Here is an 18,442-nt window from a genome sequence, read left to right as displayed (position 1 = left end):
AAAGGTCAGTGCTACATTTGCAGCCGACCTTAAAGAAGACCTTTGACAGAATTGTTCCTTAAGAGACAATCCAGGTTATGAGTTATATTTTGTCAGATCCGATCTGTCTGCAACTGCCACTGGTTAAGAAAAGGCTACTTGGTTGTGCATTTTCCTTCAGCTGAAACGACCCCTCATCCATCCCAGTCATGAAGGAGCAGACTCTACTTGAAAGCGACAAAACGTTTATTCTCTTTCCCACTTAGGTTTCTATTTTTGTTGGCACTCGTTCACTATCCGCCGTGGCCGCTTTTTCTCCCCCAGCTTCCATGCGTGCAACAAAATATTTTGGAATATAAAATTGGCAGGTGGATATTAGCAAGGAAATGTGGCAGAGCTAAGATCTACTCACACGCTGTTCCTTCATCTTTCTCCTCTGTGCTGTGAGCACAAGAGGAAAATTTGCATCCTCCAAAATAGATGTCATGTGCACATTAATCCATCCACCTCCCCCCACCCCACTCTATCTTTTGCTTCTCATCCACTTGAAAACTAGGTCAGAGTCCACTATAGGCCTTGATGGTTTGCTTTATCCCACTGGGGCTTTCTGTTAAAAAAAAAGTGACAGTCCAGCCCTCACTTTGCCTTCCTGCTTTCCTCATGGGACTTGGCTTTTCCTTTAATGTAGAAGTTCTCTGGCTGCTGCTTCCCTTTCCCCATAAACCCTCCTGTCAAGCTGACTCCTGGACAGTTTCTAAAAAGTTGTATTCCCAGAGGTTCATTGTGCACATCCGATGTATTCTCTTTTGTGTACCTGTAGGCGCCAACCCCATAGATGGCTGTCTGAGACAGAGGCATTTGAATACTGGGAATAAATCTTACCTGGAAATGAACACAGAACTTGCTCGCATAAGAGGAAACTAGGGATGGACTGGAGTGCTAAATAGAGAGGACTTTAAAAAAACCCAAAACCCTCCTTGATTGCAATTAGGATCACAATCATAGAATCATAGAGTTGGAATAGACCACAAGGGCCATCGATTCCAACCCCCTGCCAAGCAGGAAACACCACCAGAGCACTCCTGACATATGGTTGTCAAGCCTCTGCTTAAAGACCTCCAAAGAAGGAGACTCCACCACACTCCTTGGCAGCAAATTCCACTGTCGAACAGCTCTTACTGTCAGGAAGTTCTTCCTAATGTTTAGGTGGAATCTTCTTTCTTGTAGTTTGGATCCATTGCTCCGTGTCCACTTCTCTGGAACAGCAGAAAACAACCTTTCTCCCTCCTCTATATGACGTCCTTTTATATATTTGAACATGGCTATCATATCACCCCTTAACCTCCTCTTCTCCAGGCTAAACATGCCCAGCTCCCTTAGCCGTTCCTCATAAGGCATCGTTTCCAGGCCTTTGACCATTTTGGTTGCCCTCCTCTGGACACGTTCCAGTTTGTCAGTGTCCTTCTTGAACTGTGGTGCCCAGAACTGGACACAGTACTCCAGGTGAGGTCTGACCAGAGCAGAATACAGTGGCACTATTACTTCCCTTGATCTAGATGCTATACTCCTATTGATGCAGCCCAGAATTGCATTGGCTTTTTTAGCTGCCACGTCACACTGTTGGCTCATGTCAAGTTTGTGGTCAACCAAGACTCCCTCGAAAAATCGCAGTATGGGAATAAAAATACTTGCCTTACAGGGTGGTTGCATGTATTTCAAGAAGCTCAGGCATATGAAATGCTTCTAAACACTTAAAAAGCTTTATAGCAATGCTAAATATTATTGGAACGATTATGGCATAGCAAAACAGTACTCAAGCCATTAAATATATTTAAGTGTCATCTATCTATCTAAGGGACGCGGGTGGCGCTGTGGATTAATTCACAGAGCCTAGGACTTGCCGATCAGAAGGTAGACGGTTCAAATCCCCGCGACGGGGTGAGCTCCCATTGCTTGGTCCCAGCTCCTGCCAACCTAGCAGTTCAAAAGCACGTCAAAGTGCAAGTAGATAAATAGGTACCACTCCGGCAGGAAGGTAAACAGTGTTTCCGTGCGCTGCTCTGGTTCGCCAGAAGCGGCTTAGTCATGCTGGCCACATGACCCGGAAGCTGTACACCGGCTCCCTTGGCCAATAAAGCGAGATGAGCGCCGCAACCCCAGAGTCGGTCACGACTGGATCTAATGGTCAGGGGTCCCTTTACCTTTACCTATCTATCTATCATCTATCCATTTTCCCATGGTTCTTGCCACATGGTGCATAGAGCTGAAATACAGCTCTCCCTGGTTCTAATTTTATAGTTTTATTTTTTGCACTCCTAATATGAAGTGATTTTGTTTATTCTTGCTGTGTACCCTTCATTGTACACAGCTGGGGAGACATAGGGAATAAAAAGATGGTCCCAGGAAGGAAGAAGAGGGTACAGCATAAAAGAAATCCCACGAAGATGGGTTTTCTAGAATGCTAGAATACCCAACAGAGGAAAGAAGCGACAGAAAAACAGCTAAGAAAAATAACTCGGCGGAATTAAAATAATAGGGAATGACAGTGAATAACTGTAAGAAACCAAAGCCTAGCACTAGGCTTCTGATGAAGGAGAAAGCCAGGCAAGAAAATGCAGCAAGGGAAAAACTGGGTAAATTAAACAAGCAACACCAATGAGAAAATTAAGAATCATGCAACATTTTTCTTTCCTCAATATAAGATGCCTAGTGCTTTAAGTCCCAAATGTTAAAATGCCATTATATGCCCTTAGAGCCCATGATGTCAGTGGAAAGTGGATTTTCAGGGCTCTTTGGGGGACAGCTGTCCCATTTTATAGCATCCATGTTTAGCCAACAACAGCGCTCATAGGATTTTCTGTGGCTAGTACACAGTATGTGGTTTGGGCCCTCCACCTCACCTGCAGAAGAGGAGACAAATTTGTACGCACCAATTTGGTTTATTACACCATGATTGGTTAGAGTGAAGGCAAGCCTTGTGCCTGCTCATTTTTGCGTAGATTATTAAGCCAAAGTTTCCCATTAAATTTTGAACTGGGTCTCCATATTGAATGCCCACAGATAGTAAAGTATTATTGCATTCTGCAACATTGATATAAATAATTCAGAACATAGCATAATGATGGGTTGTATTTAGGGGGTGTTGGTTTTGCTGGCAGCTTTCCCCGTTTCTTTATATGGAAAACTGAATTTGCTAGTAAGTTAGTAAGCAACAGCCGACGATGGCTGGGCCACGTCCCTCCTGCTGTAGTGTACCATCTGGCTGCCAAGCAGTGGCAAAATGAGTTTTGGATGATATGACCACGTGAGTTGCATGCATCCATTTCAGAGGTGGCAAGGAGCAGCGATTGTCTGGCTGCCCGACTGAGGTAGGCAAGATTTTGTACCTGCAGTTAAACTAGTATTGACAAGCATAATTTGCTGTACCTACGTGGCTTCCTGCACCCCATGCACTAAGAGCAGATTAGCGTAAGTTTAATAACTAAATAATAATCAATAATTTCTGTCCAAAGCTTAGAATATACTGCTACTTTAACATTGCCATTCAACAAAACTACATAAATTAAGTTAGAAATTTATTTCAATTCAACGGGCTACACTAATTGGCTAGCTTAGAGGCCCCTAAATAATTATTTAAACTGCTTGCCAGAATGCCCTGCGGTTTAGTGCAAATAGCACCTGTAACCTAATTTGCATTCAGAATATTTAATTTATTATTGAATAGCAATCAAGCAAGTCAGAACATTCATGAACTACAACCTGGGTTGTTATAGAGAATAATATAAACCTAGCACTTTGTAATTTGTTTATGACTCACTTGGTCGTCGTTCACATTAATATGCCTACGGATATCAAATATGCTGCATATGGCATTTCATTTGGAGTCTCTCCAACACTGGCTTGCATTTCCTACAGTCGTGTAATTTGAAGAGAAGCTAGTCTGCTTCTGCCATGATTCACATCGTCACCAGTGCTGGCCCAAGATGTTTGCAGCCTGAAGCAGGTCCAAGTGTTGTTACCCCACTGCTAGGGCCAATGCGTCAAGAACTTTTACTGTGCAGTGCCAATTCCTGCCTTTATCTGTCCCTTGCATAACAGTGGGATATATTCCTTAAAAAGACCACAAGGCATGGCTACCTCTGGCCTTCACTCTCTTTTCCCAGCTGCAGAATCTCCTTTATTTTAACTTACTATACCTGAAATATGCAGTTGCCTACAAATGCTTTCTGTTGTTTTTATAATCCGGTATTTGAGCTCCAGCTATAAGAAGCCTAGGAAAAGCTTTCACGAAATGTCATGACCATGTCCGTACCTGCCTATCTAGCCATTTGTTATTGTTATTATTGATTGATTTTATATACCGCCCTATACCCAGAGGCCTCAGAGCGGTTCTCAGAAAAAACCACAACATATATAATCAGAATAAAAACAATAAACCCGCCCCCCTCAGAAAAGAGCCATATTTTAAAAAGGTATAGGATGTATAGGATTTATGGCACTTAAGAAAGCTGAGATAAAGGCAAAAATAACATTTCCACTTTTATTAGTGCTTCCTTGCTTATTCACCTACAGATAATTCTTACACACCACAGATGACTAGATGAGTGTGTTAATCTCGGGGGGGGGGGTTCTCTCTCCAAAATTACGATTATCCTAATTTTTAATGATTCCCCAGGCATGGTTGGTTTTTCTGTGTCTTGCCATACATCTTCATACAGTGGTGCCTCGCAAGACGAAATTAATCCGTTCCGCGAGTCTCTTCGTCTTGCGGTTTTTTCGTCTTGCGAGGCATTCGTCTTGCGGGGCACCACTGTAGTCACTTCTTAGATTCATGCGACTGCGCAGAAGTAAACATTCCCTGTAAAATATTAAAAACACACTACACAATAATTTGAAAATAACTGTAAACAATAAAAGACAGTGGGGTGAGAAAATAATGTACACCCTGGATTTCAAACACTGATGAAAAGTATGAGTTAATACATATTGGTGTTGCTAGAAACACAGTATCAAAATACATCCAGGTTTGCGGGATCCCCTGGTCCTGAATGGGGTAACTCTGTCCCTGAAGGACCAGGTGCACAGCCTAGGTGTCATTTTGGATGCACAACTGTCCATGGAGGTGCAGGTCAATTCTGTATCCAGGGTAGGGTAGCTGTCTAGCAGCTCCATTTGCTTCACCGGCTGAGACTCTACCTGCCTGTACACCAGAGTGCGCTGCTTATCCCTCACTTGGACTCCTGCAAGGCGCTCTACGTGGGGCTACCTTTGAAGGTGACTCGGAAACTGCAACTACAGTGGTACAGTGAGGGGGGGGGGAGTATTTGATCCCCTGCTAAATTTGCCCGTTTGCCCTCTGACGAAGAAATGACTAATCTCTCACAGCTACAATAAACCTACCATTAAAATTATGGACTGGTCATTTCTTCGTCAGAGGGCAAACGGGGAAATATAGCAGGGGATCAAATACTTTCCCCCCCTCACTGTATCTCGGGTTAAAGACTTAATTTGTTCTGGAGGTCCGTTCTTAACCTGAAACTGTTCTTAAGCTGAAGCACCCCTTTAGCTAATGGGGCCTCCCGCTGCCGCTGCGCAATTTCTGTTCTCATCCTGAAGCAAAGTTCTTAACCCAAGGTACTATTTCTGGGTTAGCAGAGTCTGTAACCCGAAGCGTCTGTAACCCGAGGTACCACTGTAATCCAGAACGCGGCAGCTATACTGGTGACGGAGTGGCCACCGGGACCATATAAAACCAGTCTTAAGGGATCTACACTGGCTCCCACTACATTTCCGAGCACAATTCAAAGTGTTGGTGCTGACCTTTAAAGCCCTAAACAGCCTCGGCTCCGTATACCTGAAGGAGCTTCTCCACCCCCATTGTTCAGCCCGAACACTGAGGTTCAGCGCCGAGGGCCTTCTGGTGGTTCCCTCACTGCGTGAAGTGAGGTTATAAGGAACCAGGCAGAGGGCCTTTTCGGTAGTGGCGCCTGCCCTGTGGAATGCCCTCCCGTCAGATGTCCAGGAAATAAACAACTATCTGACTTTTAGAAGACATCTGAAGGCAGCCCTGTTAAGGAAAGTTTTTAATGTTTGATTTTTTATAATGCATTTAAATGCGCTGGAAGCCACACAGTTTGGCCACACATATGAAACACATACATATAACAAGAGCAGTCTTCTTTTTATCTATTCATATATTTAAATAATGGATGCCCTTGAATTCCTTTGAATGTCTGTTATGTTTTAGATGTTTAAAGTATTTATCTGATGAATGCATACAGTAGATCTGGATTATTGTTAGAAAATTGTTTTCAAGTGCTACGTTTCTGAAAGATAGGTACATGTTCTAACTCCAGGCTCATAATCGTGCGGATTATGTTTCGGTGGCCCATTTCCATAACTGAGCTTCCACAAGGGGAGGTACTTTTGATGCTTCATGCTATTCAACGCAATGTGCCCTCTGGCAACAAATCTCTTTCTTGAATTGCATTTGATGACTGGAGTTGTCTGTGTGCGTGTACTTAAAGTCTCATTTCAGTTTTTAATTTCTCAGCATAAAAATTCGAATGACTTAAGTTGATGCATTAGTAAGATGGTAAAGAAAATAACAATTCTATGAGTCACAAATGATTTCTGCATGAATAATGTTGTGTTTTAGTGAACCTGAAAAAATGGCCTGCATTATATATCTCATACAAGATTGCCTAATGAAATACCATCCATCTTGATGCACCAGAGTCCCTTAAATTAAAACACATACACTCATCTGACTATTTAAATGGTACAGTAAACATGGTCTGAAAGATAATTTCAGTAGGGGGTTCACCTGCTGTGTTCAATCCTCAAGTTATTTTATTGATGCAAAACAAGTCCCTTCACTCATGCTTTGAGTCAAAGAATAGTATTTCCATTGAAGAAAAGCACTGGGATCAGAAAAAGCTTCCATCCGGTCATGTCTCTTTTCCCGTCAGTGATCAGCCAGATTTTTTGGTTCTTGGCCTCTGCTTCTGACCATGGAGATTTTCCAGTTTCCCCCAGTTAGCCAGCTGCATGGCCCATGTCTTCCTCTCTGACAAATCAGTCTGTGACATCTACCAGTGAGCCAGGGGCAGCCGGAACTGACACTTGGGTAGCCAACTCACTTGCAAGAGTAACAAAGACCCACTGTGATACTGGAGAAGCCTGCGGAAGCTTATCAAAAGAGAAATCATGGCCTTTTCTACCTTAATTCATCTCTAAACCTAAACACGCCGTATAAGGAGCGCAGTGTTTTGAACTACTGAGCATAAAAAGTCAGGTATCACTGTTGAAAGTTCCATGTTATCAGAGAGTCAGATGCAAAGACACTGAACGATTCCCTTGTTGCAACAAGGCTTCCTTTCTCTCTGTTTTGTAGATTTCAGACCTGATGAGATCTATTGGATGATAGGCAGGATGAGGAGACTGAATAGAGGCAGAGGAGTGGGAGGTTAGAAATGTCGGAGGTTCAGTATTCACAGCCCGCCATACTCATAGGCCCTTAGCTGATTAATAAAAGAACAATACTTGCCCATTCCTCTGCCCCAAGCAGCTTGGATCCAGGGATTGTGCAAGCAGAAGCCAGTTACGCAGTGAGTTCCTTGCTTCCTTCTCTCACTACAGCCTCCATGCCTCCTGAAAAGTCCCTCCAGAGGAGTCAGAGGACCCTTGAGGAAAGGCCTGGCGTGTGGTTTACATGAGTGGGATTATAATACAGTGATGGGGGAAAGTATTTGATCCCCTGCTATATTTGCCTATTTGCCCTCTGACGAAGAAATGACCAGTCCATAATTTTAATGGTTTATTGTAGCTGTGAGAGACTGGCCATTTCTTGGTCAGAGGGCAAACGGGCAAATTTAGCAGGGGATCAAATACTTTTCCCCCTCACTGTACATAATAGGTTTTGATGTTTTATAGGTATAAGACATATTTTCCAATTTTTGCTGAAGATTGCTTTTGTTGGGGAATGCAATTAAAAAACAACTTTAGTTGGTGTTTTTCTTTTTTTAAAAATAAATAAATAAAAACCCTCATGGGGTCTTTTTGCTTGGTTTTCAAGTCATTCTTTTTGTTACAAGTTACCAAGATAACGGTGCATCCATTCATCGCCCTACAACATCTGTGGCTGCAGGGCCATGGATCACGCTGAAATTTGGATTTTATGACTAGCTAATAGCCATGGATAGGGTTTGATTCTTACTCAAGTTGGGGTTCATGTTTCCATGGTGTTTGGGTGGGAGTGCACTCCTCTTATATGTTCCTAATGCAACATGGCTGCTCCACACAAAAGGCTGTGTACAAAGAAGGCCAGATCACCTGTTAGTTGAAGGAAGTGGTCTTCCGTAGATGCAGGCAACCACTTGGTGCACTTACAGTATGTCACAATTACATTATGTCTGTGGCTCACATTTGCTTTTCCATCCCAACAATAGATGCTTAGGCCCAGGCGTGTGTCCCAATCAGACCAATAGGCCATAGCTGGCCGCTGATGTTTGCATGTAATACTACCCAGTCTAATACAGTCGTACCTTGGATCCCAAACGCCTTGCGAGTCAAACATTTTGGCTCTCAAGTGCCACAAACCCGGAAGCGAGTGTTCCACTTTGCAAACATTCTTTGGAAGCCAAACGTCCGACGTGGCTTCCGATTGGCTGCAGGAGCTTCCTGCAGCCAATCGGAAGCCGCGCCTTGGTTTCCGAATGTTTTGGAAGTTCCGGAACGGATTCCGTTCGACTTCCAAGGTATCACTGTACACTGAAAAAGAAATGGGACTCCTCTTGAGTCAGTGGTGTCCCTGCACAGCTAGTTTGAGAGTTAAAATTAGTATGTTTAACACATGTCACTGTTGCTTTCTGGCTTAAGGGAAGAAACGCGAGAGGAATATTAACAAGCCTGCTTAGCAGCCTTGTAAGACTTGGAGGGGATTCAAGATTTGTGAAGGACTTTAGGAGCATCTCTAAAGCCAACTCTAGCAAAGGACTGGCAGTAGGATAGGCAATGGAAGTGAAAGTTTACAGCTGGAAACAAAAGCCCTATTTGGCATTAGATGGGCATCTCGTACTGAATCTGCGGCAACAAAAAAAAACTTATAATGACAGCCATTCTTGCAGTGGGGCTCTTTTGTTGTTTGTTGGATTGCAATGTCTGGGATTGCAAACAATGTTTATAGCGCATTCAGGTCAGAAATCCGCGTAACTGTACATTAATAAAGGTTTGTTTTTCAGCAGCAGGCAGGCAGGCTCTCATTTGTTAAACAGTAGATCTGTTTTAGCAGTGACAGAAATGAAGAGAAACAGTTCAATGAGAATCTCTCCTCCAGAAAGAGAGTTTCTCAGAGCACACTTATTATCTTAAGCTAGGCAATTCTTCATGGGGGGTTGCTAGGCTTTGGCCCTGAACAGTAGTGAACCATTTGTATCTTCGAAATTATGTAGTATAAAGCGCTGGAAAGGGGACATGGGTGGTGCTGTGGTCTAAACCACTGAGTCTCTTGGACTTGCCTATCAGTGGTTTGAATCTCCGTGACGGGGTGAGCACCCGTTGCTCTGTCCTAGCTCCTGCCAACCTAGCAGTTTGAAAGCACGCCAAAAAGTGCAAGTAGACAAATAGGTTACCATTCCAGCAGGAGGGTAAACGGCGTTTCCATGCGCTGCTCTGCTTTCACCAGAAGCGGCTTAGTTATGCTGGCCACATGACCCGGAAAATCTGTCTGCGGACAAACGCCAGCTCCCTCGGCCTGTAAAGCGAGATGAGCACCGCAACCCCAGAGTCGTCCACGACTGGACTTAACTGCCAGGGGTCCTTTAAAGGTAAAGGTACCCCTGCCTGTACGGGCTAGTCTTGCCAGACTCTAGGGTTGTGCGCTCATCTCACTCTATAGGCCGGGAGCCAGCGCTGTCCACAGACACTTCCGGGTCATGTGGCCAGCGTGACATCGCTGCTCTGGCGAGCCAGAGCCGCACACGGAAACGCTGTTTACCTTCCCGCTAGTAAGCGGTCCCTATTTATCTACTTGCACCCGGGGGTGCTTTCGAACTGCTAGGTTGGCAGGCGCTGGGACCGAGCAACGGGAGCACACCCCGCCGCGGGGATCGACAAGCCCTAGGCGCTGAGGCTTTTACCCACAGCGCCACCCGCGTCCCAGGGGTCCTTTACCTTTACCTTTTTACAGCACTGGAAGGAGAGAACTAATACTTTAGAAATCAAACAAACTGCAGGTGTGTACTTTATGCAATCTTAGGTATACCTTTTTGTAACCCAGTTTAAGTATATTCTCTTCTGAAAAGTGAGGTGCAAACAGTTTGGGTAATTTTTATTTCATAGAATCATAGAGTAGGAAGGGACCACAAGGCTTATCTAGTCTCATGCTCTGCCAACTGAATCTTTCTCCCCTACCTTTTGAGGCAAGCCCTTAACAACAGAAACGTTAGCAAAACATCCGGCATTGGCTCCAGCAACCAAAACAGAGGGCCTGTTGTTGTTTTTTCTGCACGATTTTCCGTTTATTGTGCAGCAGGCGTACGATTTCTTCTGCACACTTTTGACATCGGTATCAGAAGCTTTTGACATCGGTATCAGAAGCTCGGCGGCTGCCGAAAGGAGGATCATCTGTAATAGCATAGATCTGTTAGGGAGGTGAAGGGAGGGGCTCATTGCACGGAATATAAAAAAAAAAGTACTCAAAAACAGGGTGGGGGGGAAGCAAGGCTGAGAGGAGAGCAGCACCCCCCCCTCCTTCACAGCTGCATCCAATCACACAGCTGGGCTGACTGAGCGAGGACAGGAAAGAAGGAACGAGGGAGGGCATCTGGCGGAGGAGAGTTGCAGCTGAGAGGGTCTGCTCCAACTTGATGCAAAATGAATGAGCTGCTGCCCCCCCATGGGTATTCAACGCATGTCGCCGAAGCAGGAGCGTGCATATGGCTGAGCTGAGAGAGCACTTTGCCCTGCCGATGCCTGTGCAAATGGGGAATCGGGGAGTGTTGGGGGCTGCCTGGTCAGCCTGATGTGCCAGGCATTAAAAAGCCCTCTCTGCTGCAAGGAGGAATAAGGTAAGGAACTTAAAAAGGGGACCGCTCCCCGCGCACCCCGTCTGATTACTACGGATGCATACAGTATAAGCAGGCACAAGTATCCTTTTGTCTTCAGTAGCGCTCGTCTTCTCTGTGCAGATTCAGGGCAGAGATTCTTTAGGTTAAAGATTGAGGGCAGGCAAGCAGCTTCTTAGAGCAATAAGGGCAGGTTAAGCCTCTTGCTTTCCAAGAACGACAACTTAATATCAGAATCGCAGCTGTAATGGCCAGATGGGACTTGCACTGTAAGTACAGTTTATTCGCCGTTTCTGCTTTCAGGACATGGCTGTAAACTGACGGACTGTTAGCTGACGACGAGACCCGTCTGGTGTTCAGCCGCTCTTATTGTTCACTGTTCAGGTCGCCCAAATACCTGCCGTTCGTTGGCTGCAATTACTATGCTCTCTTATATCGACTTGACTAAATTGGCAGTTTTGTAAGCTCGGACGTAATTTGTTCTCGATCGCAACCATGGATGTAATGGGGGGGGGGAGAGAAAACGCAATGAATTGCCAAGTTCACAATGACTTTCTGGTGATAGTGCAAATGGGCAGCTACTTGTGCTCATGGCAGATAAAATTGTTGAGATGAAACCTATCTTTACCATTAAGAGATTTACGGATTATTTTTCATTCACAATCATCTCTTATTTGATAAGCATGTAAGAGAACTTGCTCTTTCAAGAGGTGGAATAACTTTATCGTTCCTTCGATATACATTTCTAATGTATATTTAATGATGAAGATTATCAGCGTTAGTATTTAGATACATATGTATACGCATCGGTAAACAGGGCAGCTTTCCTTTGACACGAGAAAGTTCATGATGGAAAGGTTTTTGGATTCATTTTGATCAGTGAGGAATTTCTGCTTTCTTAATCCTTTCTGTATCTGCTGAAGAATGTGTAACTAGGGAGTTTATTGACTTATTAGCTGATGTATGGCTGCTAGGAATCTTTATTAAGCTGTTGGAGAGGGAATGGAAGAGAGGAAAAACCCATCAATCTTCTGCTTTTCTTTCTAATCACTCAGCACGCTCATTCTTCAACTTGGAGTGTGACATTTGTTGGGGGAAAGCTGTTTGGATTGCCTGTTGTCTCTGCTTATATATTTGTTTTCTGGGCATAAAAGAATATTAAGTGCTGCTGAGTTTTTGTTCTACTGCAATAAAACCCACAGCAAACGGCATATCTTAGAGCAATGGCTTTAATTACGTATTTATAGTTGTTACTTCAACATTAACATAATTTTAACAACTGGGAGAAGATGGGCTTTTTTATTATTCATTCCTGGAGCATTTCTTGGGAGGCGAAATAATAATAAATTATTTACTCTGGAAAGGGAATGTGCTCCTTAACTTAATCCCTGTGCTGTATTTGTGGAATGTGCACATTGGTGTGAAAAACATGCAATTTATGGTCAACAATAACCCCAACTCTAGAACCATTTTAATATTGCAACCAGGCAAGATTTAATGAAGATTGCCAAACGGACGTTTAAAATTTGTAACATAAATTAATGTTTGGGCACAGTGGATATTTCAGTTAGATCTTAAAACCCATTATGGGACTGGTGCAGATTATTTTTAATTCCATTAAATTGAATTTTATTCCAGTCCGGGTGTGGTAATAAAACGAAAGCTACAATTTATGTTGGATAAAATGCTGAATATCCTGGGCCATGGTGCTAATTTTAAGTTATTGATAGAGGCAGTGATCCAGATTTACTATACCCATATCATGGGCTGAATAAATTGTCCCATTTTAGTTTAAAGGCTTGTTCCAGACCCCTTGTGGCTTGTCTTATATGTAAATGAGCCAAATAATCAAAAAGGGGGTGGGTGGGTGTAATTACTGCCTCTCCCATATACTATTGAGATCCTTTTGGGGAAGGTTGTGATATAAATCAGATAGGTAGATTAACTTCTTTGCATTTTTAACATTTGATTGTAAGCTGCTTTCTAGGAGCCCTCAGGACTGAATAAGTAGCATATAAAAAATTGTATAAATAATTTCAATATATCAGAGCCAAAGGCGCTTGATCCGGCCCAACTGCCTTCTAAATCTGGCCTGCGGATGGTCCAGGAATCAGTGTGTTTTTACATTAGTAGAATGTGTCCTTGTATTTAAAATGCATCTCTGGGTTATTTGTGGGGCATAGGAATTCGGATAGATAGATAGATAGATAGATAGATAGATAGATAGATAGATAGATAGATGACCGGCCCCCGACAAGGTCTGAGGGACAGTGGACTGGCCCCCTGCTGAAAAAGTTTGCTGACCCCTGGTCTATGGCCTCCTGGACCATCCTCACTGTGGTCAAGACGTAACCCACTGCCTGCAGACCTGATCTGATAAATCTTCAAAAGAGCTGTCACTCTTAAAATACTTGTTTTCAAAAGGCCCCTAATTTCCATCAAATGTAGTTCATTGTCCCAGGCCCTTTTTAAAGACAGAGAGGGCCAGGCTGTTCATTGGAGCCCCCTCTAGCTTCTGACTGCACCTCAGCTGGGGGAAAAATGTGTAATATCCTTTTAACAACCATCTATACTTGACATCAAAAGCAGTGTGTTAAGGCTTTGTCTCCAAAACTGAATATATATATATATATATATATATATATATATATATATATATATATAAAAATACTCTACACAATAGTAGAATATAGCTAGACCAGAGTTTGGCGATGCAGTGCTGGACTGGAGCCTCTCTCTGCTTGGCTGCGGGTACAGCTAGCCAGAGTGGGATGGAGGCAGCACTTTGGGAAGGAAAAAGAAAAGCAAAGTTGGGTGTTCAGCTGGATAAGGATATAGCTCATTCTTCAACATCAACTTCTTTGGACTGGTCATGTTGTGCGGATGCCTGATGATTGTCTTCCAAAGCAACTACTCTATTCCGAACTTTAAAATGGAAAGCGTAATGCTGGTGGTCAACAAAAGAGGTTTAAAGACTGTCTCGGGGCAAATCTAAAAAAAAAGTAGTGTAAACACCAACAATTGGGAAACACTGGCCTGCGAGCGCTCCAGTTGGAGAACAGCCTTTACCAAAGGTGTCATGGGCTTTGAAGACACTCAAACTCAGGACGCAAGGGAGAAACGTGCTAGGAGGAAGGCACGCTTGGCAAAGCCACACCATGATCAGCTCCTGCCCGGAAACCAATTTCCCCACTATGGAAGGATGTGTGGATCCAGAATTGGCCTCCACAGTCACTTACGGACTCATTGTTAAAACCGTGTTTATGGAAGACAAACTTACTCAGCTACAAGTGATCACCAAAGATAGCTCCTGGTGTGGTGTGGTGTGTGTGTGTGTGTGTGTGTGTGTGTGTGTATAAGTGTAAAATCGAGTCTGAGGAAAATATAGCCAGATAAGGAAGTCTCTGAGCTTAGTCTGAAATGCAGTAATTAGTGTCTTTTTAGGAATATACAGGCAAGAGAAAAACTGGGAAGCTGAATTGGGGACAGGGGAAGTAGAGTTAGTAGGGAGAACTCTACTTGGGTCTCAATTCAATAAGAAAGGGATAGAACTTCTGGAAAGAAAAGGATCCCAAACCAGTTAGGAAGGGGTGTGGTGAACCCCTGGTCTGTTATAATACTAGAGAAGGTTCAGGAGTGTGATTAATAGAAGGCATGGAAACTGACAGAAAATACCACCTTGTTTAAGAAACCAAGTATTAAGACCTAAATATCTTCACAGAAGCTTATGAAAAGCTTGGACTATCACTCAAAATCCAAAAAACCCAAGTGCTACACCAACAAGCACAAAACAACCCCTGCAGTGCCACAAATCCAACTCAATGGTGTAACGTTGTAAAATGTCGGTTACTTCTCCTACCTGGGCAGTTATCTTTCCACAAGGGCCGACATTGATGCCGAAATCCAGCATCACCCGAGCTCTGCGAGTGCGGCTTTCTCCCAATTGAAGCGCAGAGTGTTTGAGAACCGGGAAATTTGCAGGGAAACCAAAATGCTTGTTTACAAAGCGATTGTAAACTTACTGTACCCTTGCGAAACATGGACCACTTCTAAACGCCATCTCCAACTCCTCAAAAGATTCCATCAACAGTGTCTCCAAAAATTTTCACACATCACTTGGGAAGACAGGTGAACTAATGCCAGTGTACTGGCAGAAACAAAGATCACCAGTGTTGAAGCAATGATTCTTCAATATCAACTTTGCTGGACTGGTCATATTGTGTGGGTGCCTGATTATCGTCTTCCAAAGCGACTACTATATTCTCAACTTAAAAATGGCAAGTGTAATGCTGGTGGTCAACAAAAGAAGGTTAAAGACTCTCTCGATGCAAATCTTTCTAAAATGTAGTATAATTACTGACAATTGGGAAACACTGGCCTGCAAGTGCTCCAATTGGTGAACTGTCTTTACCAAAGGTGTCATGGGCTTTGAAGACACTCAAACTCAGGACGAAATGGAGAAACATGCTAAGAGGAAGGCACGCTTGGCAAAGTCTCATTGTGATCAACTCCTGCCCGGAAACCTATGTCCTCACTGTGGAAGGGCGTGTGGATTCAGAACTGGCCTCCACAGTCACTTACAGACTCACTGTTAAGATTGTGTTCATAGAAGACAAACTTACTCGGATTGATCGCTAAAGAAGAAGATTAAGACCTAAGCTGTAGCACCAAATCCTACTGAACTCATTAAGACTATACAATTAGCTTAAGAAACTGAAGTGAAAAGAAGCTGTGTGTTTACCACCTTGTTTAGAAGCTTGTAACATCCACAATTTTTTGAGAGACATCTCTTGCAACATCTTTTATTTTATCAATTTTGTTCTTAAAATAAATCGTTTTTCTGTTTAACTTCTCTATGTCTCCAATTGCCAGAGCTTTTTCTTTAAACAAACGAAAAGCCAATAGTTAAGGTTTGCCTCAAATGGTTTTGGTTGCCGTGCTTAGCATTCCTGTATCCTGTGTCTCTTTCCGTGATTCATCATGAAATATCACATACAAAGTTACAAAACATGTTCACACATAACAAAGTATATCCAGGTTCTTGTAACCAATACCCCTTTTCTGATCTTCTTGGCTGCAAATTGAGATACGAAATTACAGAAGAAATTTCTCTCAAAAGATCCCATTCTGTAGAGAGAACAGATAGTGAGGACTGCCTTGACGGAAGCGTTGTTGACCGTAATTTAATAAGGGATTGTTGTTGGGGTTGGCATACTTGAAGAAGGCGCGAAACCATGGCAACATTAGGAAATGATTCAGCCAGTTCCTTATTGTACATTGCAGTGGTACCTCGGTTTACGAACTTAATCCGTTCCAGAAGTCCGTTCTTAAACCGAAACTGTTCTTAAACTGAGACGCGCTTTCCCTAATGAGGCCTCCCGCCACCAGTGCCCTTCCACCATTCAGATTCCATTCTTAGACCAAGGTAAAGTTTGCAAACCAGGACACTACTTCCGGTTTTGTGGAGTTCATTAACCGAATAGTTCGTAAACAGGGCCTGTTCTTAAACCGAGGTACCACTGTATTTTGATTTGGAACGATTTCTCTCAGATGACTTATCTGGCCTGTGGCCTTGACTCTTTCCAGGAAAAGCGGAACGAGACAGGGGACCACTTGCTACTCTTGTTGATGAATTGTGTGGATTGTCTCACGCAAAATAGCTCCAGGTGCCACTTATTTAAGGATTCTTCAGACCAGCCACACAACTCTGGTCCCATTAAGGGGAAAGGGGGAACCCCACTTGTGGAAATTTCCGTCGGCTCCAGTCAACATAGGGAGTAGTGAGGGCTGATGGCGGTTGTAACCTAGCAAAATCTGGGCCAGAGATTTCCCAACATTCCTTTAGATAATCATTACCAATAAAAATATGAAAGCCATAGTATTATCCCTACCAGGGTCCTTTAAATAGCCATGGATTCTGTAGACACCCACATCAACACCAGCTGTTTCCATTTCAGATCTAGTAGCTTGATATTTTGATGCAAGAAACAGTTGCTGGCCCTACAGGGGCTTGTTCATTTTGGGGCTAAAAACAGCTTAGATGCATTTCCCACAGTGCGCTCAGTATTTTTTCCACAGTCTTGAAAAAGCCATGGTTCATTTACGATTAAGGCAGAGTTGAAAGCCCCACTTTTTGCCTTCTATAAAATATACGATTCGACTTTAGCCTTGAGGGGAATTTCTTGAAAAACACAGACATTCAGCCAAGCCTGGATCATCCAGCTGTGAAAGTATGCCAGCTGAATGGGTTTCTATCTTGTGTGGAATTAATTATTAAGTTGCAAGAAGTCCACGACACCACATAGAGAAATAGGATTAATTTCCAAACTGTAACATCCCCAGCAGTTACAAAACAGCTTTTCAACCCTGATCCAGAGCATATTTACTCATAAAGTAAGTCTTAATGAGTTCAGTAGGATTTGCTTTTGATTTCAATCAGTGGCTGCAACCCTGCGCACACTGATGTGGCAGTTAACTCCATTGAACGCAGTGGGATTTGCCTCTGAGTCCCTGCTCCTGCCCACCTAGCAGTTGGAAAGCATGGCCAAGTGCAAGTAGATAAATAGGTACCACTCCGGCGGGAAGGTAAACAGTGTTTTTGTGCGCTGCTCTGGTTCGCCAGAAGCGGCTTAGTCATGCTGGCCACATGACCCGGAAGCTGTATGCCGGCTCCCTCGGCCAATAAAGCTAGGTGAGCGCTGCAACCCCAGAGTCGGTCACAACTGGGCCTAATGGTCAGCGGTGCCTTTACCTTTACCTAAACATAAACATATTTAAGGTTGCACTGTTAGAGATTCAGGCATCATTGGGGAAGTTCTGCTGTTTTCAGAGCATCTCTGTTGTTTCTTTTATGGCTTGAATGTGAGATAGATAGATAGATAGATAGATAGATAGGAAGGAAGGAAGGAAGGAAGGAAGGAAGGAAGGAAGGAAGGAAGGAAGGAATACTGAAATTCTCTTGGATCAGGAGAGCAAGCGTTTTTTTCATTTTCTTTCCCCGTTGCCTTTCTCTAAATACATATACGGACCATGAACATGCCTTCAGCAGCAACTGGTAAAGGCTAGAATGGCTAGGTTGATTTCAGGCAAGGAGCAAATGGAAACAGGAGGTGTAGTCATAGGGAGCACATAAGGAAATGCTGTCAAACATGTAAAGAGCTGCCCACAGAACTGCACCACCATAATGTGCTTCACTACATTGACTGTTGGGCAATGTGCGTTTTTACGGTGGTTTTCCCCCTTATCAGAGGATCTGAAGAATCTGGATTCGGTTCCAAAAAGGTGTAGGCTGGCATTTAGATAAGGATGCTAGGGGCACGTGTGGCATCAAACCCACATTAATCTTTTGTATGGACCAAGCCCTTGCCTTCCATTTATAAAATAGCCCATTGCCCTAT

At 43.5% G+C, this 18,442-nt stretch overlaps 1 protein-coding gene across 15 annotated transcripts in view; it reads left to right on the top strand.

Moving 5' to 3' along the window:
* The window catches only part of APBB2 (amyloid beta precursor protein binding family B member 2), a 177,190-nt gene that overhangs the window by 136,216 nt on the left and 22,532 nt on the right, over positions 1 to 18,442 (top strand). The window contains exon 1 of one of the 15 annotated variants that reach the window (XM_028744287.2): positions 10,738 to 11,048. The exons of 13 other annotated variants lie outside the window; for them this stretch is intronic. Coding sequence is in view for 1 of the 2 variants with exons in the window: in XM_028744286.2 (XP_028600119.2) it covers positions 11,301 to 11,314 (14 nt within the window). In the remaining variant the exon portion in view is untranslated. Of the gene's footprint in view, positions 1 to 10,737; positions 11,049 to 11,121; positions 11,315 to 18,442 lie in introns of those variants that run through there. One more of the 15 variants, XM_028744286.2, reaches the window with a different exon arrangement.

This window comes from Podarcis muralis, chromosome 9 (genome assembly GCF_964188315.1).
Source record: "Podarcis muralis chromosome 9, rPodMur119.hap1.1, whole genome shotgun sequence".
NCBI lineage: Eukaryota > Metazoa > Chordata > Lepidosauria > Squamata > Lacertidae > Podarcis > Podarcis muralis.
Note: the sequence above shows the minus strand (reverse complement) of the source record. Positions and strands in the feature narration are given on the sequence as shown.